At 44.5% G+C, this 23,220-nt stretch overlaps 1 protein-coding gene across 1 annotated transcript in view; it reads right to left on the reverse strand.

Moving 5' to 3' along the window:
* Window positions 1-8,819, reverse strand: part of ostn (osteocrin) — a 45,602-nt gene extending 36,783 nt beyond the window's left edge. The window contains exon 1 of the mRNA XM_064982676.1: window positions 8,611-8,819. Coding sequence (XP_064838748.1) covers window positions 8,611-8,640 — 30 coding nt within the window. The 5' untranslated portion in view covers window positions 8,641-8,819. The remainder of the gene's footprint in view (window positions 1-8,610) is intronic.
* Between the last annotated feature and the right edge of the window lie 14,401 nt (window positions 8,820-23,220).

The following is a 23,220-nucleotide window of genomic DNA, read 5'->3' on the forward strand; positions in this document are numbered from 1 at the left end:
CAGTAATAATGACAATTATCAGAGCTCTTGCAGCAGGAACTGACATGTTGTTCACCGAATTAATCTGGTATTGAAAGCATAATTTACAGCTAGCTAGCACTGCAGTGAATAAAATGTGGTGAGTAGTTGACTCAAAGAGAGGGAAGACAATAGTCGAACAGTTTTGATAAATTAATTTCTTCCAAATTGGAAAAGCTTTCACAGTGTAACTGCTAAACTGCTTGTAACTGCTAAACTGCTTGCTGACTGTACACTTTACTGCATTATTGTAGCTGGTATACGAACACATTAGTTCTATTAGCTATATTGACTATGACGCTAGCTAATATGGTGACAAAGATGTAGGCTGTGAGTTAGAGGTTATGATATGAAGGTTTGGCTTAGAAAGAATGTTTTGCTTGGTCACAGACAGCTGATGTGGTGTTCACTGAAGTGGCTGCTAGTTCTGTTTGCGTATGATCAGGGGTGTATTTATTCTGCCGATTCTGTTCAATTTTTTTTCTTAAACGGAGGGAGAAACGTACCTGAATTTCTCCAATAGAAACTCTTGTTTGCAACTGTTGGACTAATGATTACACTCTAGATCAGCTAGATACAGGCAAGAGTGTGCAAGGCTGTATTGAATGTGTCACTGTCTGACAACTTGATTACAAAAAAATGTCTCTCGACCTGTGCACCTACATTGTAAACTTTCATTCATAGGCTAGGTTGTACTGATTGCCTTGTCACTTTTACCCCTACCTACATGAACACAGAAATGGCTTCTAGAACGTGAACTTTCATAAATCTTAAAGTGTATGCAATCTGTAAATATAAATTAAATTGTTAAATTACAAGCCTAGTTTGTTTGGCCACAAAAAAAGATAGCAACCTTCTCGCTAGCCATGATTGGCTGAGATAATGAGGGGGCTGGACATGCTGAGAGATCTAGTTTTGAAATCAGTGGAATTAAAGTATGATAGCTAAGGAGATGGAGAAATCGTCTGTCTCCGGATTACATATTCAAACTAAGGGCATCCATGACAGAGAGGGAGAAGCGTCCATCCATGCACAGTATACTGGTAAGATAGTCTCGCTAGCCACATTTTCAGATATTGTTTCTAATTTTAATTTCAAGTAAAGTGTACAGTTAGTTAGCTAGCTAATGTTAACTGGCTGGCTTGCTAGCTAACCTTATATGTATGATCTGTGTAGTAATATTAGTCGTGTCTCTGAGCCATTTGCTTTGCTAGTTATAATCTAATGTTTGTATTTGTATGTATTATGGAACTCCATTAGCTGCTGCCAAGAATAAAACTTATTACTGTCCCACCTTGCCAACATCCGGTGAAAATGCAGAGTGTGAAATTCAAACTACAGAATTATAAATGTTTAACTTTCATAAAATCACAAGTGTAATACATCAAAATAAAGCTTAACTTCTTGTTAATCCAGCGTCAGATTTCAAAAAGGCTTTACGGCGAAAGCACTCCATGCGAGGACAACGGCCCGCTTACAAAAGCATGAAAAACATATTTCAACCAGGCAGGTGCGCCACGGAAGTCAGAAATAGCAATATAATAAATGCCTTACCTTTGATGATCTTCTTCTGTTGGCACTCCAAAAGTACCCAGATACATCACAAATGGTTCTTTTGTTTGATAATGTTCTTCTTTATATCCATAAAAACTCAGTTTAGCTGGCGCGCTTCAGTCAATAATCCACCCAGTTTCCCTCCGTCAAAATGCATACAAAATGAATCCCAAACGTTACTAATAAACTTTTCGAAACAAGCCAAACAACATTTATAATCAAACCTTAGGTACCCTAATACGAAATAAACGATAACATTTAAGATGGAGAATCGTTATTGTCTTTACCGGAGAACAATACCAATACCACTGTCACGCCCTGGTCGAAATATATTATGTTTATCTTCTTTTATTTGGTCAGGCCAGGGTGTGACATGGGTTATTGTGGTGTGTTTTTGTCTTGGGGTTTTGTGGGGTGTCTAGCGTAGTCTATGGCTGCCTGAGGCGGTTCTCAATCAGAGTCAGGTGATTATCGTTGTCTCTGATTGGGAACCATATTTAGGCAGCCATATTCTTTGAGTGTTTCGTGGGTGATTGTTCTTGTCTCTGTGTTTATGTTCAATAGATAGGCTGTATAGATTTTCACGTTCCGTCTATTGTTTTTGTACATTTCAGTTATTTCATGTCTAGTCTATTTTCATCAATAAACATGAGTAACCACCTCGCTGCATTTTGGTCCGCTCCTCCTTCAACAGAAGAACGTCGTTACAGAATCACCCACCACAACAGGACCAAGCGGCGTGGTAGTAGGCAACAGCCGCAGCAGGAGCAGCGTAACAAGACTTTCTGGACTTGGGAGGAAGTCCTAGTCGGGAGAGGACCCTGGGCTAAACCAGGGGAGTGTAGCCGCCCCAAGGTGCAGCGAGAGAAGGAATGGACATGGGAGGACGAACTGGACGGTAAAGGACCCTAGGTTCAGCCTGGAGAATATCGCCATCCCAAGGAAGAACTGGAGGCGGAAAAGCGGGGAGGCGCTGGTATGAAGAGGCAGCACGGCGACAAGTTTGGAAGCCGGAGAGTCAGCCCCCAAAATTTCTTGGAGGCGCCTCACAGGTATTATGGCTACGCCAGGTAGGAGACCTGCGCAAACTTCCTGTGCTTACCGGGGGGCTAAAGAGACCGGGCAGTCACCGTGTTATGCTGTGGAGCGCATGGTGTCTCCAGTGTGGGTGCATAGCCCGGTGCGGTACATACCAGCTCCTCGTATTGGCCGGGCTAGAGTGGGCATCGAGCCAGGTAAAGTTGGGCAGGCTCGGTGCTCAAGAGCTCCAGTGCGCCTGTACGGTCCGGTATATCCAGTGCCACCTCCACACACCAGTCCTCCGCTGGCAGCTCCCCGCACCAGGCTTCCTGTGCGTGTCCTCGGCCCAGTACTACCAGTGCCAGCACCACGCATCAGGCCTACAATGCGCCTCGCCTCTCCAGCGCTACCGGAGCCTTTCTCCTCTCCTGCGCTGCCGGAGTCTCCCGCCTGTTCAGTGTTGCCGGAGTCTCCCGCCTGTTTAGCGCAGCCAGAGCCTTCCTCCTCTCCTGCGCTGCCGGAGTCTCCCGCCTGTTCAGCGCTGCCAGAGCCTTCCTCTTCTACAGCGCTGCTGGAGTCTCCTGCCTCTTCAGTGCAGCCAGAGCTGCCAGCCTGCATGGAGCAGCCAGAGCTGTCAGTCTGCATGGAGCAGCCAGAGCTGTCAGTGTGCATGGAGCAGTCAGAGATGCCAGTCTGCATGGAGCAGCCAGAGCTGCCAGTCTGCAAGAATCCGCCAGAGCTGTCAGTCTACATGGAGCCGCCAGAGCTGCCAGTCAGCATGGAGCAGCCAGATCCGTCAGTCAGCCAGACTCTTCCAGATCTGCCAGTCAGCCAGACTCTTCCAGATCTGCCAGTCAGCCAGACTCTTCCAGATCTGCCAGTCAGCCAGACTCTTCCAGATCTGCCAGTCAGCCAGACTCTGCCAGAACTGCCAGCCAGCCAGGATCTGCCGGATCCTACTTCCTGCCTGAGCTTCCTCTCAGTGCTGGGCTTCCTCTCAGTGCTGGGCTTCCTCTCAGTGCTGGGATTCCTCTCAGTGCTGGGCTTCCTCTCAGTGCTGAGCTTCCCCTCAGTCCCGAGCTGCCCCTCAGTCCCGAGCTGCCCCCCAGTGCTGAGCTTCCTCTGTCCCGAGCTGCCCCTCAGTCCCGAGCTGCCCCTCAGTCCCGAGCTGACCCTCAGTTCCGAGCTGCCCCTCAGTCCAGTGGGGTTCTGGGTGAGGACTACTAGGCCATGGTCGGCGGCGAGGGTGGACTATCCTAGGACGCGAGGAGGGGGGACTAAGACATTTATAAAGTGGGGTCCACGTCCTGCGCCGGAGCCGCCACCATGGACAGACGCCCACCCGGACCCTCCCTATTGTTTTGTGTGTCCGGGAGTCCGCACCTTAGGGGGGGGGTTCTGTCACGCCCTGGTCGAAATATATTATGTTTATCTTCATTTATTTGGTCAGGCCAGAGTGTGACATGGGTTATTGTGGTGTGTTTTTGTCTTGGGGTTTTGTGGGGTGTCTAGCGTAGTCTATGGCTGCCTGAGGCGGTTCTCAATCAGAGTCAGGCGATTATCGTTGTCTCTGATTGGGAACCATATTTAGGCAGCCATATTCTTTGAGTGTTTCGTGGGTGATTGTTCCTGTCTCTGTGTTTATGTTCACCAGATAGGCTGTATAGTTTTTCACGTTCCGTCTATTGTTTTTGTACATTTCAGTTATTTCATGTCTAGTCTATTTTCATCAATAAACATGAGTAACCACCACGCTGCATTTTGGTCCGCTCCTCATTCAACAGAAGAACGTTGTTACAACCACTCTCTTCCAAGCACTTGAAAACAGTTCAGCCAAAATGGGAGCCACCTAGAAAAACTACAATTTCTGGCTCATTTTTCCTAAAAGCAGCATGAAACTCTTTCTAAAGACTGTTGACATCTAGTGGAAGCCCTAGGAACTGCAATCTGGGAGTATTTCGCCTTATAATAACAGTAAAAGCCATTGAAAACAGTGGTAGGCTGAAATTGTTTGGGGGGGATGGTTTGTTCTCGGGGTTTCGCCTGCCATATCAGTTCTGTTATACTCACAGACATAATTTTAGCAGTTATAGAAAATTCTATCCAAATCTATACAGACAGCTCAGTACATTCAGCTTGTCAACACCTCTTACAAAAACAAGTAATGAGGATGTCAATCTCTCTTCCACTTTGAGCCATGAGAGATTGACATGCATGTCATTAATGTTAGCTCTCCATGTACTTTTAAAGGCCAGCTGTGCTGCCCTGTTCTTTTATCGTTTTTCTTTTTTCTTTCACCTTTATTTAACCAGGTAGGCTAGTTGAGAACAAGTTCTCATTTACAACTGTGACCTGGCCGAGATAAAGCAAAGCAATGCAACACAAATAAGAACACAGAGTTACACATGAAATAAACAAGCGTACAGTCAATAACACAATAGAAAAAAAGAAAGTCTATATACAGTGTGTGCAAATCGTGTGAGGAGGTAAAGCAATAAATTGGCCATAGCAGTGAAGTAATTATAATTTAGCAAATTAACACTGGAGTGATAATGTGCAGATGATGATGGGCAAGTAGAAATACTGGTGTGCAAAAGAGCAGAAAAGTAAATAAAAACAATATGGGGATGAGGTAGGTAGATTGGATGGGCTATTTACAGATGGGCTATGTACAGCTGCAGCGATCGGTTAGCTGCTCAGATAGCTGATGTTTTAAGTTAATGAGGGAAATATAAGTCTCCAGCTTCAGCGATTTTTGCAATTCGTTCCGGTCAACTGCAATTTTCCCAAGTCCCTCTTTGTGGCACCTGACCACACGACTGAACAGTAGTCCAGGTGCAACAAAAACAGGGCCTGTAGGACCCTAGTGTTGTTAAGATGGCAGAGGAGCACATTATTATTGACCGACTTCTCCCCATCTTAGCTGCTGTTGTATCAATATGTTTTGACCATGACAGTTCAACAGTCCAACTTATTCAATTTCCACATTATTCATTACCAGACGTAGTTGAGGTTTAGAGTTTAGTGAATGATCTGGACTAACTTATTCCTTGCTATCTATTCCAAAACTAACTGCAGCTCTTTGTTAAGTGATGCAGTCATTTCAGTCCCTGGAGTAGCTAATGTATATAGTGTTGTGTCATCCGCATACAACGACATACTGGCTTTACTCAAAGTCAGTGGCATGTTGTTAGTAATGATTGAAAAAAAGCAATGGGCCTCAACAGCTACCCTGGGGAATTCCTGCTTCTACCTGGATTATGTTTGAGTAGAAATGCTGGTGTTCTGTTAGACAAGTAACTCTTTATCCACATTATAGTAGGGAGTGTAAAGCCATAACACATACTTTTTTCCAGCAGCAGACTGTGATCGATAATGTAAAAAGCTGTACTGAAGGCTAGCTAACATTGAACCTGGTTGGTTTGAGACCTGCGGAGTAATGCAGGGTAGTAACATTATGAGTTTGGATTATGGTTCTTTGTTTAGCTAGCTAGCTACATGGCTTAACAATAGACTTCACTATGAAAGTAACCATTTCAATAGAATGTTCAAGATGTCTATTCAACAACTGTTGATAGACGTAGCTGGTAAATACGCTCTGGCTATCTACTCTGATTTCAGAGCACTCTTGTCCGAGTGTGTCAGAGCACAAAATAACTGACGAATTTGTTGCCAGCAGCACAGTTGCAGTCACCAATGCTCTGGATAACATAAAAACAACCTAACCTGTTCTGCTAGGGCAAGTAAAATGATCAATATTTAAAAAGAAATAGTTTCGCCATATAGAAAAAAAGAGTTCAGTTCACTTAAATGAATCACTAACCACATTAAATAAATAATAATCTTTAGAAATTACTTTGTCAAATCAACGCACTAACTAGGGCAGAAATGTTGGGGTTAAGTGGGTTAAAACGTCCTAGAAGTGACACGGTTGATGGAGGGACATGTCAAAATGTGGAAGTTTGGCATTTTTGCAAGTATTTATTCATATCAGATTTATTGAATTCCCCATGTGGTTGGTTTATATTAAAGGGCACTATACAATAGTATACTATTGATCCTCATTCTCCCCTACACACACTTGGCAACGTATTATTACTACTCAGGCTTTCTGAACACTGTCTGGATACACATACAGTATGTACACACACACTACTCTACCCATTCTCACTTAATACTCCACACTCTAGCCTGGTTTATACCTGGTGCTAACATGCGTCCTTTGTCCAACACTTATTACTCAACACAAGCTATTAGACCCCGTCTCAGGGATGGATAACTCTGGAGATCCTTTCGATCTCCACTGAGTTAGGTAAATCTGCTTCTAGTTTTTTTGCGCCCATTATGTGAAACAATTTACAGAGTTGGAATAATCCTCAATGCTCTCTAAATTTGGAAGAGTTGGCACCTCCAGGATATTCAGAAGGATGATTAAGGAATTTATTTTATGAAGAATGAGTTAGTTTTATATTATTTTGTGTATGAATGTGTATATTGATGTTTATATTTATGTGTATAGTGTATATTGATGTGTATGCATGATACAGGTCTCAGCATGACTCCCTGTCAGAATAAAGATGAAATAAAAGAATGAATAAAATAAAAACACTGTAGCATTCAAAGGACTATATCCTATTCTCTAATACCAATAGGGTATTAAAACTCCTTCAACTCCTTTTACCATACATGTAGTATTCCAATCCCTATCACTCTACAAGGGTCCAACTAATACCCCAAAACAACCCAAAACTACCCCAAATTACTCAAAACAGCTACCCAAAACAGTAGGACCTCTCTACAACAAACACTCTGCTGCTGTCCCAACTTTCAACACCCTTCACTCGCTTTCAATAGCTGTAACCAACCTTTGGCACTAACGGGAGAAACATTTGATGGTCCAATTTAGCAATGGAATATACCCATAACACATGATGTGTGGGATTTGACCAATTATTAAACACATGATTTGAGCAATTATACACTCTCATCATCAAATGTACAAAAACATAGTTCCACACATGGATATCTAATCTTTATCTAGTCTATATCTATCTATACCAAGTGTATCAGTCTACCCCGAGAGCACTTGCATTCTGGTCCAAATGACCGAGCAGTAAATCAACCAAAAAGCTGATAAAAATAACTAAATGTCTCTATTGCTCCATAGAATACGTTTTGGAACACCTTTCTCAAACTGTAAAATCATGCGGTCCTGTTTGAAACCATGCTGTGTTCAATTCCCCCAAGGTTTTCACAGTGTATGTTTTAGACTTGACTGGCAAAGGGTATTGTCTAGCAACATCAGCTAATTTTAGCATTTTCCATTCCCGAAAATAAACACCTCCACCCTTCACATGCACTCTCCCCAATGTACGTACACCAACATTCTCTCAAAGACACACTCACACTCTCCATACGTCACACACATTCTTTACGCGCACACAAAGACACTCAAATTCTTCCATTCACAAAAATACAGATACAATTCAAAGATCAAACAAATGTTCTCACTCATTGTGAACTTAGGCAAGGTCTACAACCACCACTTAACAAAACTGTCACTCATCATTCACTCATCTTTCTTCTACTGTATTCTATATTGCACACATAAACTACATCTCCCAAGAACACCTGCACACATACACATAGGTGTGATGAACATACACTCTTAGAAAAAAGGGTTCCAATAGGGTTCTGGGGCCGTCCATACAGGAGAACACGTTTTGGTTCCATGCAAAACCCTCTGTGGAAAATGTTCTACATGGAACTCAAAATAGTTCTATCTGGAACCAAAAGGGTTCTAGTTGGAACCAAAAGTGGTTCTTCGAAGGGTTCTCCTATGGGGACAGCCAAAGAACCATTTTTGGTTCAAGATAGCACCTTTTTTTTCAAAGAGTGTGCACACCTGCGCTACATTCATGCTTTTATGTATACATATATCCATGCATGTCTGAGCACCCACTTGTGCACAGAGAGCCCCATTCGTTCTATTGTACTCGTTCGTTCTATTGTACTCACCTTTGGTTTTAGATAGTCTGGAACACACATTTACACACACACAGAGTGTGGAGAAGAGAGAAGATGTTGAAAAGTTCCTGGAATTTCTCACGTTCCAACTTTTCCCTCCCTTTGCTTGTTCCTGGTGTTGACTTTCCCCGTTTTATAGGCTCTCCTCTGGAATCTCCACTCCAATCGGTGGTCGCGATTCCTCTGACATCATTTCTCCTCGTTTTCCACTGCTCCACTGCTCCTTGCCCTAAACCCTCTCACTCTGACATTTTCATCCTCATCACCCCAGGGCTGGGGTTATTACCTGCTAATGGGAACTCTGGGGAGTAGCTGGGTGGCCGGGGGAGGTGAGGGCTGTTGCCCCCCCTCCCTCTGCTGGGCAAAAGAGTTAATGTCCCAGAGATCAGAGGGAAAGGTCAGGTCCTGTTGCCTGATGAGGTGCATGCTGTCGGAATGACGGTCCTTAAAGCCACAGAGGCGAGCGGGCGATGTAGGTAGAGAGATCAGGGGAGGAGAGTGTAGGTGACAGGCAAGGTTTATCTTTCCATACCGCCTGCGGATGATCAGATCGCCTGCGGATGATCAGATCGCTCAGCCCAGGCTTGTATCTCACCTGTCCGAAATAAAGTCATGATAGCTAATCCTTGTCAAAACTAAAGTCAGATCCTCCTGACCTATACACTGACTGTATGCTATGTAGCCTAATATCATGCCCAATGAACCATCTAGGTCTCCATCTAGGGCTCTGTCAGACTGTCTGTCTGTCTGTCTGTCTGTCTGTCTGTCTGTCTGTCTGTCTGAGCTAAACCTGTGTCCCCCTATGCCCAACTCCTGGACCTCCAACTTAACTTGTCTTCAGTACAAACTCACATCTCATGTCGGTTGATCTCAACAACAAATCCAGGCTTGACCAAACCAAAACCCCACCATTGTAATACTGGTCCATAAGAGTTCTTGCTACCTGTTATACTAAAACTGGTACAAAATTGGTTCAACCTGTTTGAATTCCTTCTGTTGGAATTCTGAATCAATGTTTTCCCAGGTTTGAACAATATAAGACAGAGCTAGTGAGAGACACACTCTATAGCCCCTCTGGATCTCTCTCCTTAGACTGAGGGCAACCTGCAGCAAATCCAGCTGACTTATCACACACTATAATTAAATATAAACAGACCACCAACCACTTTTTATTGCCAACAAGTTATATCAAGATCCTCAGAGGGAGCAATGCATAGTAAAACGGCAATGCTGTTTGGCAACCCACAAAAGCTGAGACACATAGGCAAAAGTGTCACAAGAACAGATAGACAAATCACTCATGAACAAGTAAACGCAAAGTACAAGGGGATGATGTTGGTCCCACACCTACACTGGACTAAATATGCCAGCCTGATCACAGTGAAACTGCTGTCTGGGCTTGGCACTCTAAAAATGGCAAGAGACTTCATCTCCAAGGACATCCTCCTGACAATCTACCACACCATGGTAACAACTCACATGGAGTACTGTGCCACAGTATGGCTTCACACCCTACAACAGTGCAATAAGGTGTGTGTGTGTGTGTGTGTGTGTGTGTGTGTGTGTGTGTGTGTGTGTGTGTGTGTGTGTGTGTGTGTGTGTGTGTGTGTGTGTGTGTGTGTGTGTGTGTGTGTGTGTGTGTGTGTATGTGTGTGTGTGTGTGTGTGCGTGCATGCGTGTGTGTGTATGGCATGTGTGAGAGCAAAGAATTACCCCAGTCACCCCAGTCATGACCCCAATGCTACTCTGAAACTCCATTCAGAGCAAAAACTATCCACTCGTTGATTCTATTAAAAGCCTTGGGCTGTGTGTGTGTGTTTTCATTTGTGCGTGTGTGTATGTATGCGCCCATGTGTAGGTCTGTGTATGAGAGCGAAGAATGACCGCAGTGCTGGGTGCATGGACATCTGTCCATTAGATGCTGAGCGCTGTCGGAAACCCTGAACTGTGTCTCCTAGACGATGCTCTTTTAAGCAGAGAACACCTCAGCCCAAACATCCGCGACTGGCAGGCTCACACTCAATGATCGCTCCCACTACAATTGCACCTAATGGCTTTCACAGCAGACATACTGTAGCTTCATTCAACTCACACACACACACACACACACACACACACACACACACACACACACACACACACACACACACACACACACACACACACACACACACACACACACACACACACACACTCAGCCCACAGCTTTTAATAGAATCAATGAGTGGATAGAGTTTCAGCTCTGAATGGAGTTTGACCTCTCAGCACTTCGCCTGTGCTAATTAAATCATGTAAGCGGCCATATCCTGATCCTCTGCGTGTGTTCGGATTGTGTAAAAACAACGCATGAAAGGGGGATTCTATGCTACGCTATGCTTGACAGGTATCAAGTGTTTGGGATATATGGTTGTTGTGGTTAGCCAAACAGGGACGGCATGTGTGTGTGCGTATGTGTGTATTGGAGGATCTTCTGTTGCCGGCAGCAACACCCTTTCACATCTCCCAGCTGGTTTCTGACAGACTCTATTCAGCAAAGCAGAAGAAGAATTTGGTCATTGAAAAAACACACCTGCGTTAATAATGACACGGTTAATACTCAAATAATGTCGGAAAAAATTACCCTCGCTCCGGATCACACCCCACTTCACCCCCTCCCCTTTTCCCGTTCACTTTCCGCCCCCCGCTCTCCCATCATTAGCGAAGACCTTCTCAGCTCATGATGTCATGCACCTCAACCTGTGGTTGCTATGGAAGGAGGACTGAGAGAGCTAAGGAGATGTGGTCACAGGGTTATGAGGTCACAGCCACTCAGTGACTAGGGGCGACAAGAAGCCAAGTGAAGGAGCCAACCCAGACCATTGACCTATGACCCCCCACAACAGTCCCAAAGGGAGAGAGACACACACACACACACACATTAAAGAAATACACACAGACACAATCCCACACACACATAGAATCCCTGCGCTGGAAAAAGTGACACACAGCCCAGAGGATAATTGCGGATACCTGCTGTAAGAGCCGTGTGAGGAAGGCAGGTTGGCGGGGGGGGGGGGAGACAGAGCTCTGCCCCTTGGCTATTGGCACTGTTGTTTTAGTGGTGCTGATCCTAATCTCCTTTGAAATGTCAATTTTCATGCAATCAAAACACCATCTATATTTAGTTTCCTGATGGCGGGCTATTATGCTTTATGAGTTATGCTTCATATCGCAGCTGAACACACTATCACAGATATAACCACCCTGCTCACTCTAAACTGACTCTGTCCAAGGCCTATCCAGTGCCCTTTCAAACACTAACTCTAACTCATCCCATACAATCTGGGTTAAACAACCTAATTTGGTTGTAGATTTTCAACTACAGTGAAATGGATGATTCAACCCAAAAAGTCATTGTGAGCAAAAACAACACAGGCAAAATCAACCCTGTCCAACGATCGTTTTCCTATCCAGCTTTGCCGGCCGTCCGGGTGTGTGTTTACCTTGTGTGAGTCGGCCTCGGAGAGTGAGAGGGAAGCCGTGGCCCGCAGCTGTGCAAGCGGACACAGAGGGGGAAACCTGATAGGATGAGAAGCCCGGAGAAAGACTGCTCTTTTGTTAAAGTCTCTTCCACAGCAGATAGATCGGGATGGTTTTCTCAGGCTGTTGTTTTAGGGTCTGAGAGCAAAACCATGTGTGTGTTTTTCTCTGGCTCCTTGTTACAGCCCCAGTGCTGTAAGCAATGTGTGTGTGTGTGTGTGTGTGTGTGTGTGTGTGTGTGTGTGTGTGTGTGTGTGTGTGTGTGTGTGTGTGTGTGTGTGTGTGTGTGTGTGTGTGTGTGTGTGTGTGTGTGTGTGTGTGTGTGTGTGTGTGTGTGTGTGTCTGTGCAAGTGCGTGAGCATGTCTCAGAAATTACCCTCTCTCCTCTGCTGACTCCAGATCAGTGCTGGGATGCCCAGCTTGCTCAGAGAGAGAGCAAAGTAACAAATAGGCTGGCGTGGTGTGTGGTCAAATAGGATCCTTTCAAAACAGATGGCCTGGTTACAAGATATCATACAGTGTTATAATGGAAGTTCAGGTTTACATTGGGAAGCCACACATGCTCTAGAGTCCATGCAGAAGATATACTGTATATCAGGATAATAATCAGGTGTCAGGATATAATAACAGAAGCCTATCATGTTCCAGGGGTAGACAGTACAGTGGACTTTTGGCACATGACATCATTTTCTGGTTGGGAAGACGTCACGCAACCAGATTACAACCAATTGGTCTCTGTTGTAACCCTCTAGACTTTAAGCCATTTTTGCACCATCTCTACTAAACTAACATATGGAATTGTTGAAGATCGTAACCATCTAGGTATTTTAATTTGTATTTTAGAACCCCTGGGGGTATCAGAAACAAACATATCAAAGCAAATTGATGAAACAATGATTTTGGCCTTACTGCTATTATCCGTGATCAATAAAATGTCACAATATGGTGCAGAGCAATTCAATTTGGCAGCTGGGGGCAGAGTATGTGAATGGAGTGGAGCTGAAGCAGAGCGAGGAGCGGAGCGATCCCAATCATATCTGGCCCTGTGCCCTCTGAATCGTGGCATTGAACGCTTTAGTCAGATGCTTTCTCTTCACTACTGGCTATGTGATTATTGCAGCTCGATTGGTGTAACTTTTGTTGACAATTTCGATACCTTTTGGAAACAAAACATGTTTTATAAGTAGAATGGGATCCACCCAAATCATTTGTGTTCCTGGATCCCTTCACAACATTATAAGGCAGCGTTGAGACAATGACTTATCATTGATCCAAGCCCAGCTCAGTTAAACCCGACCATTGTGTTGCTGAGTCATCATAATGCTTTTGCAAATGTACATTATCCTCTTAAGGATCCGCCCCTTTTTTTTCAATTTTCACCTAAAATGACATACCCAAAACTAACTGCCAGCTCAGGACCTGACGCAAGGATATGCATATTATTGATACCAATTGAAAGGAAACACTTTGAAGTTTTTGGAAATGTGAAATTAATTTAGGAGAATATAACATATTAGATCTGGTAAAAGATAATACACACCCTCTATGTGTGCTGAAAGTCTGTTGCCAATTTGTTTACTGTAAAATAGCATTGTATCTGGTCCCCAAAAAATCTGAACTTTACTAGGGGTTGGTACCAGGCTGATTGGTCTGCTATTTGAGCCAGTAAATGGGGCTTTACTGTTCTTACGTAGCGGAATGACTTTGGCATCCCTCCAGGCCTGAGTGTCAAGGCTTAGGAGAAGACCCAGATGCAGACAGTTTCGAAGTAACAAAAGTGTATTACAAAAACAGGGGGACAGGCAAACGACGGGTCAAGGGCAGGCAGCAGTCAGTAGTCCAGGGTGGTGTGACAAGGTACAGCACGACAGGCAGGCCCAGGGTCAAGGCTGGTAGGCTTGATGAAGCAAAACGAACTGACAGACAAACAGAGAACACAGGTATAAATACACTGGGGATAATGAGGAAGATGGGCGACACCTGGAGGGGAGACAAGCTCAAAGACAGGTGAAACAGATCAGGATGTGACACTGAGGGCACACACTTTCTAGTAGGTTTAACGTCTTGGCGCACCCATCCCGTTACCGGGATCATTTTCGTCAACATCCGCTGAATTGCAGAGCGCCAAATTCAAATTAAATTACTAAAAATATTTAATTTTCATGAAATCACAAGTGCAATATAGCAAAACACAGCTTAGCTTGTTGTTAATCCACCTGGTGTGTCAGATAAAAAAAAAGCTTTACAGCAAAAGCTATCCAAGCGTTTATGTTAGGACATCTCTCTCAGCAGACAAAACATTACACACAGCGAGCATCCAAGTAGATTGGTCACAAAAGTCAGAAAAGCAATAAGATGAATCGCTTACCTTTGACGATCTTCAGATGTTTGCACTCATGAGACTCCCAGTTAACAATAAATGTTCCTTTTGTTCCATAAAGATTATTTTTATATCCAAAATACCTCCATTTGTTTGGCGCGTTTATTCAGAAATCCACAGGCTCGAGCGGTCACAACGGGGCAGACGAAAATTCCAAATAGTATCCGTGAAGTTAAACGTTTTTTTTTAATCAATCCTCAGGTTGTTTTTACAATAAATAATCAATCATATTTCAACCGGACCGTAGCTTTTTCAATGGGTGAGAGAGAGAAAATGTCTGCTCCAAGCTGTTGCGCATGCAAAACTCTGCTGGCACCCAGCCTTCCACTAACGCGATGTGATCCTTCTCGCTCATTTTTTTCAGAATAAAAGCCTGAAACTATGTCTATAGACTGTTCACACCATGTGGATGCCATAGAGAAAGGAATCTGATTGATATCCCTTTAAATGGAGGGAAGGCATGCAATGGAACATGGAGATTCGTTTCTCTTAGGCACTTCCTTGTTGGATTTTCCTCAGGATTTTGCCTGCAATATCAATTCTGTTATACTCACAGACAAAATTTTGACGGGTTTGGAATGTTTGTTCACCTCTTGCATACTCACTCCACATAATTAAAAATTACAATTCTTATCTTTCATAATGTGGCCAGTTATACTTGGAGGTGTAGTGTCAGTGTTTGTTGCTGGCATGGCATGCCTAAGTTTGCTAATCTTTCCAATGAAAAAAAATCTTTAAAGTAGTTGGCAACATAAGCCAGTTTTGTAATGAATGAGCCATCTGATTCAATGAATGATGGAGCTGAGTTTGACTTTTTCCACAAAATTTTATTGAAGGTGCTCCAAAGACTTTTACTATCATTCTTTATATCAGTCATCAAATCAAAGTTTATTTGTCACCTGTGCCGAATACAACCAGTGTAGACCTTACAGTGGAATGCTTACTTACAGGCTCTAACCAATAGTGCAAAAAAGGTATTAGGTGAACAATAGGTAGGTAAAGAAATAAAACAACAGTAAAAAGACAAGCTATATACAGTAGCGAGGCTATAAAAGTAACAAGGCTACATACAGACACCAGTTAGTCAGGCTGATTGAGGTAGTATGTACATGTAGATATGGTTAAGTGACTATGCATATTTGATGAACAGAGAGTAGCAGTAGTGTAAAGGAGGGGTAGGAGGGTGGTGGGTGGGACACAATGCAGATAGCTTGGTTAGCCAATGTGCTGGAGCACGGGTTGGTTGGCCCAATTGAGGTAGTATGCACGTGGATGTATAGTTAAAGTGACTATGCATATATGATAAACAGAGAGTAGCAGCAGCGTAAAAATAGGTGTTGGGGGGTTGGGGGAGGCACACAATGCAAATAGTCTGGGTAGTCATTTGATTACCCCCAAGCCATAAGACTCCTGAACAGGTAAAAACTGTTGAGAAGCCTTTTTGTCCGAGACATGGCAATCCGGAACCACTTGCCATGCTGTAGTAGAGAGAACAGTCTATGACTGGGATGGCTGGGGTATTTGACCATTTTTAGGGCCTTCATCTGACACCGCCTGGTGTAGAGGTCCTGGATGGCAGGAAGCTTAGCCCCAGTGATGTACTGGGCTGTACGCACAAACCTTTGTAGTGCCTTGCGGTCAGAGGCAGAGCAATTGCCGTACCAGGCAGTGATGCAACCAGTCAGGCTTTCGATGTTCCAGCTGTAGAACCTTTTGAGGATCTCAGGACCCATGCCAAATCTTTTTAGTTTCCCGAGGGGGAATAGGCTTTGTCTTGCCCTTTTCACAACTGTCTTGGTGTGTTTGGACCATTCTAGTTTGTTGGTGATGTGGACACCAATGAACTTGAACCTCTCAACCTGCTCCACTACAGCCCCGTTGATGAGAATGGAGGCGTGCTCAGTCCTCCTTTTACTGTAGTCCACAAACATCATGTTATTCTTGGTTACGTTGAGGGATAGGTTGTTATTCTGGCACCACCCGGCCAGGTCTCTGACCTCCTCCCTATAGACTGTCTCGTCGTTGTCGGTGATCAGGCCTACCACTATTGTGTCATCTGCAAACGTAGTGATGGTGTTGGAGTCGTGCCTGGCCATGCAGTCGTGGGTGAACAGGAGGGGACTGAGCACACACCCCTGGGGAGCTCAAGTGTTGATGATCAGCGTGGCAGATGTGTTGCTACCTACCCTCACCACCTGGGGGAGGCCCGTCAGGAAATCCAGTATCCAGTTGCAGAGGGAGGTGTTTAGTCCCAAGGTCCTTAGCTTAGTGATGATGTTGGTGTTTAACGCTGAGCTGTAGTCAATGAATAGCATTCTCACATACAGTGGGGCAAAACAGTATTTAGTCAGCCACCAATTGTGCAAGTACTCCCACCTAAAAAGATGAGAAGAGGCCTGTAATTTTCATCATAGGTACACTTCAACTATGACAGACAAAATGAGAAAAAAAATCCAGAAAATCACATTGTAGGATTTGTAATGAATTATTTTGCAAATTATGGTGGAAAATAAGTATTTGGTCAATAACAAAAGTTTATCTCAATACTTTATTATATACCCTTTGTTGGCAATGACCGAGGTCAAACGTTTTCTGTACGTCTTCACAAGGTTTTCACACACTGTTGCTGGTATTTTGGCCCATTCCTCCATGCAGATCTCCTCTAGAGCAGTGATGTTTTAGGGCTGTTGCTGGGCAACATGGACTTTCAACTCCCTCCAAAGATTTTCTATGGGGTTGAGATCTGGAGACTGGCGAGGCCACTCCAGGACCTTGAAATGCTTCTTACGAAGCCACTCCTTCGTTGCCCGGGCGATGTGTTTGGGATCATTGTCATGCTGAAAGACCCAGCCACATTTCATCTTCAATGCCCTTGCTGATGGAAGGAGGTTTTCACTCAAAATCTCACGATACATGGCCCCGTTCATTCTTTCCTTTACATGGATCAGTCGTCCTGGTCCCTTTGCAGAAAAACAGCCCCAAAGTATGGTGTTCTGTGGATGCAACTCAGCATTCTTTGTCCTCCAAACACGACAAGTTGAGTTTTTACCAAAAAGTTATATTTTGGTTTCATCTGACCATATGACATTCTCCCAATCTTCTTCTGGATCATCCACATGCTCTCTAGCAAACTTCAGACGGGCCTGGACATGTACTGGCTTAAGCAGGGGGACACGTCTGGCACTGCACGATTTGAGCGTAGTGTGTTACTGATGGTAGGCTTTGTTACTTTGGTCCCAGCTCACTGCAGGTCATTCACTTGGTCCCCCCGTGTGGTTCTGGGATTTTTGCTCACCGTTCTTGTGATCATTTTGACCCCACGGGGTGAGATCTTGTGTGGAGCCCCAGATAGAGGGAGATTATCAGTGGTCTTGTATGTCTTCCATTTCCTAATAATTGCTCCCACAGTTGATTTCTTCAAACCAAGCTGCTTACCTATTGCAGAATCAGTCTTCCCAGCCTGGTGCAGGTCTACAATTTTGTTTCTGGTGTCCTTTGACAGCTCTTTGGTCTTGGCCATAGTGGAGTTTGGAGTGTGACTGTTTGAGGTTGTGGACAGGTGTATTTTATACTGATAACAAGTTCAAACAGGTGCCATTAATACAGGTAACGAGTGGAGGACAGAGAAGCCTCTTAAGAAGCAGTTACAGGTCTGTGAGAGCCAGAAATCTTGCTTGTTTGTAGGTGACCAAATACTTATTTTCCACCATAATTTACAAATAAATAAATTAAAAATCCTACAATGTGATTTTCTGGATTTTTTTTCTCATTTTGTCTGTCATAGTCGAAGTGTACCTATGATGAAAATTACAGGACTCTCTCATCTTTTTAAGTGGGAGAACTTGCACAATTGGTGGCTGACTAAATACTTTTTTGCCCCACTGTAAGTGTTCCTTTTGTCCAGGTGGGAAAGGGCAGTGTGGAGTGCAATAGACACCATCGCATGATCCTGAAGCCACAGACTGGCCAAACTCATTTTTTCAGTTAATTTGTATTTAATTTGTATTTTATTCTAAGTAAGTCACAGCCTATATGCAACATGTATAGGCTATGTAATACAACAAAATGTTGTCTAACTTCTTCGATATAGGGGGCGCTCTTTTAATTTTTGGATAAAAAAAGTTCCCGTTTTAAACAAGATATTTTGTCACGAAAATATGCTCGACTATGCACATAATTGACAGCTTTGGAAAGAAAACACTCTGACGTTTCCAAAACTGCAAAGATATTGTCTGTGACTGCCCCAGAACTAATGCGACAGGCGAAACCAAGGTTAAATTTCATACAGGAAATGCCCCAGATTTTGAATGCGCTGTGTTCCAATGTCTCCTTATATGGCTGTGAATGCGCCAGGAATGAGCCTACGCTTTCTGTCGTTTCCCCAAGGTGTCTGCAGCATTGTGGTGTATTTGTAGGCATATCATTGGAAGATTGACCATAAGAGACTACATTTACCAGGTGTCCGCTTAGGGTCCTCCATCGAAATTATTGCGCAATCTCCAGCTGCGTCCACTTTTCCATTAGGTTCAGAGGAGAAAGGCAACTGCCACGAATGATTTATCATTAGATAGATATGTGAAAAACACCTTGAGGATTGATTCTAAACAACGTTTGCCATGTTTCTGTCGATATTATGGAGTTAATTTGGAAAAAAGTTTGGCGTTGTAATGACTGAATTTTTTATTTTTTTATTAGCAAAACGTGATGAACAAAACGGAGCAATTTCTCCTACACAAATAATCTTTTTGGAAAAACTGAACATTTGCTATCTAACTGAGAGTCTCCTCATTGAAAACATCCAAAGTTCTACAAAGGTAAATGATTTTATTTGAATGCTTTTCTTGTTTTTGTGAAAATGTTGCCTGCTGAATGCTAGGCTTAATGCTATGCTAGCTATCAATACTCTTACACAAATGCTTGTGTAGCTATGGTTGAAAAGCATATTTTGAAAATCTGAGATGACAGTGTTGTTAACAAAAGGCTAAGCTTGTGAGCCAATATATTTATTTCATTTCATTTGCGATTTTCATGAATAGTTAACGTTGCGTTATGTTAATGAGCTTGAGGCTATGATTACGCTCCCGGATACGGGATTGCTCGACGCTAGAGGTTAAATGCTGAGCCAATATTGAAATATTGTGAAATTACATGATCAATTGATATTTACTGATCATGAAAAGCATGCAGTTGCTTTCTGTATAAGTCTGACGATAGAGATACATGTGCACAATTGTTTTGCACGGAATAATCTGGCATTTCTTGTTCTGACTATGCTCTTCAAGAGTTGACAATATTACAACCAAACATTTAACAGATATTTAACAATCCCTTGAAAATGGTTAGCAGTTGTCCATGGTTTTAGCAGAGCTGAGGGTCTCCTTGCCCCCAAGCAGGCAAATTCTTGCCCCCCAGCAGGTAAGTCTCCTTGCCACTCTGCACCTTATTCTGACGGTTTATTGATAATGACTTATATACCCATATAAACATATATGTGCCCATATAAACGCCCATATAAACGCACAGAATAACAGACAAATAAATAACAAATAAAAATAGAGCAAAACATCAGAAGGAAGTATGGTTTGAAGTGTCTGAAATATATCAAAGAGCTCCGGAAACCAGGTAAAGATGTCTTAGTTATATAGACAAAATGTCCTTATACAACTAGTATACAACCTGACCATGACATCCCAAAATACCTCATAATCACATAAATTCAACCAATTTTTCCCACTCAGATGACCCTTTGAAGACACTGCTCCTTACCCACTTATTTCTTACCCTCTTAGCAACAAGCCCATACTGTACTTGACACTATGCCAAACCTATGCCTGTCTTACTGATTGCCTGACTCACAGTCATACTGCTTTAGTCTGAATCGGTCTGACCTGCTCGAAGCACAAAGGAATGTGTTTTAAGTAGATTGGGGAGGCAGCACCTGCCATTTCCTGGGGCCACAGCATCACTTTCTCCACTGTGGGAGTGAGATGAACATTATACACATTCTTTCCTAATTTTTTACCGGTAAATGCTCCTCCCGCTCTTGGCGCATGTGTCAGGGGTGGGGGATGGAGAGGGAGTATGGAGAGACATAGAGGAGAGAGGAGAGAGGAGAAATCAAATCCCTCTCCCTATATTTTACTCTATTTCTTTTCATCCCTATCTTTTTCTCTGTCCCTGTATCTCACTCTTTCTTTTTCAGCTTCTCTCTCTGTCCTTCTCTCCCAGGAAGGGGAGACCAGGAGGAAATTGGGTTCTGTGCTTACAACCGGCCAAAATGTAAAGTTTCCCCAAATGTAGACCTTAGTGTGATTCAGTCAGCCTGATGGTCAGGTCGGGTTACAGCAGCTCCATGGTGGGGCTGGGGCTGGGCCAGGCTGGGCCAGGCTGGGCCCTCATGCGACGGTACCTCTGGGAACCCACTGAGGCGTGTGATTGCACTCATTACTGGGTAAACAAGCTGGGGACACAGTCAGACAAAGAAAACAAGCCCTCTTCCTCTTTCCCAGCAAACGCCGGGAGCCTCCAAAGCAACCGATGCATGCACACTGCCAGATGTGAGACTACTATCGAGGATTCCCATCATCTGTCTGACTGACAACACAGGTGGCGGAGTGAAGATTATTGTCACGCCCTGACCTTAGAGAGACGTTTTATTTCTCTATTTGGTGAGGTCAGGGTGTGATGTGGGATGTGCATTCTATGTTTTGTATTTCTTTGTGTTTGGCCGAGTGTGGTTCCCAATCAGAGGCAGCTGTCTATCGTTGTCTCTGATTGGGAATCACACGTAGGTAGCCTTTTTCCCACCTATGTTGTGGGATCTTGTTTTTGTACAGCGCTGATAGCCTATGGAACTGAACGTTCGTTTTGGTTTCACTTTGTTGTTTTGTTACTGGATCTCATTTAATAAATATGATAACCACAAATTACGCTGCGCCTTGGTCTCCTTCAGACAACGTTCTTTACAGAAGATCCCACCACAAACGGACAAAGCGGCATGGCCGGGAGGAGCAGACAGAGTGGACATGGGAAGACATTCTGGAAGGAAAAGGATCCTGGATGTGGGAGGAAATCCTGGCTGGAAAGCTACTCAAGGGGACCACCGTTACATAGGGTCAAGGCTAGCACAGAAGTCCGAGAGGCAGCTCCAAAAAAATGTTTGGGGGGAGCACACGGAGAGATTGGTGGAGTCAGGGTTTAGACCTGAGCCAACCCCCCTGTGCTTACCGTGGGGAGTGTGGTACAGGTCAGGCACCGTGTTATGCGGTGTCTCCAGTGCGTGTTCACAGCCCGGTGCGCTACATTCCAGCTCCCCGCATTGGATGGGCTAGAGTGGGCATCCAGCCAGGACGTATGGTGCTGACTCAGCGCTCCTGGCTTCCAGTGCGTCTCTTCGGCCCAGGATATCCTGCGCCGGCTCTGCTCACTGTGGCTTCGATGCGTCTGCACAGCCCAGTGCTTCCTGTGCTAGCGTCCCACATTTGCAGGGCAAAAGTAACCATCCAGCCAGGACAGGTTGTGCCAGCTCTACGCTTGAGACCTCTAGTGCGCCTCCACGGCCCAGTGTATCCGGTGCCTGATCCATGCACCAGGCTTCTAGTGCATCTCCCCAGTAAGGTAAGACCTGTTCTGATTCCACGTACCAGGCCTCCAGTATGCCTCCTCAGTCCGGTGAGACCTGTTCCGACCCACTTAGGAGGCCTCCAGTGATGATACATGGCACGAAGCCTCCAGTGATGATCCATGGCACGAAGCCTCCAGCGTTGATCCGCGGTCCAGAGCCTCCAGCGACGGTCCCCAGTCCGGAGCCTCCGGCGACAGTCCCCAGTCTGGAGCCTCCAGCGACGAGCTGCAGTCCGGAGCCCCAGCAACATTCCCCAGTCCGGAGCCTGCAGCGAGGGTCCCCAGTCCAGGGCCTGCGGCGAGGGTCCCCGGTCCGGGGCCTGTGGAGAGGGTCCCTAGTCCGGGGTCGGCGACGAGGTTCCCCGCACCAGAGGTGCCACCAAAGTGGGGGGAGCCAGAGGTGCAGCGGGGTCTACGCCCCGTACCGGAGCCTCCGCCAAGAGTAGATGCCCACCAGGGTAGACCCTCCCCTATAGGTTCAGCTTTGCGGCTGGGAGTCTGCACCAGATCGTTACAATTATTATGTGTGTGGACTGTGTTTATGTGTTTGTATCTATGTGTGTGCAGTGGGTATAGTGTGTTATAGTGTTATTGAAGTACTAGTGGGTCAATGGTAACAGCAGCAGGAGTAGTGATTGTAGTGCAATGCCATGATTAAAACAATGATAGAGGTACTGTATATGATTGTTTATCATGGGTCTTGCAGCCCTCCCACTTTACTAGACTGTATTACACTGAGCAATGTCAGAGAAAAACTGGGCAATCTCTGAAAAGAAATCCTGGTTTATCAAGCCGGATGGTTCATAAGACCCTCACAGACACGTGCATGCACTCGATCTCACTCACTCACTCACTCACTCACTCACTCACTCACTCACTCACTCACTCACTCACTCACTCACTCACTCACTCACTCACTCACTCAATCACTGTGAGTTAATACATATACTTTTTAGACGTGTATTTGTGTGTGGGGGGGTGGTTGGTGTGGGAATAAATACAGGCATTGCTGATGATGCTGAGGGGTAAATACAAGTGTCGTGGGGGACTATATAATAGAGATGGGGGATAGATAATGA

Source organism: Oncorhynchus masou, chromosome 13 (assembly GCF_036934945.1).
Source record: "Oncorhynchus masou masou isolate Uvic2021 chromosome 13, UVic_Omas_1.1, whole genome shotgun sequence".
In the NCBI taxonomy this organism is placed as follows: Eukaryota; Metazoa; Chordata; class Actinopteri; order Salmoniformes; family Salmonidae; genus Oncorhynchus; species Oncorhynchus masou.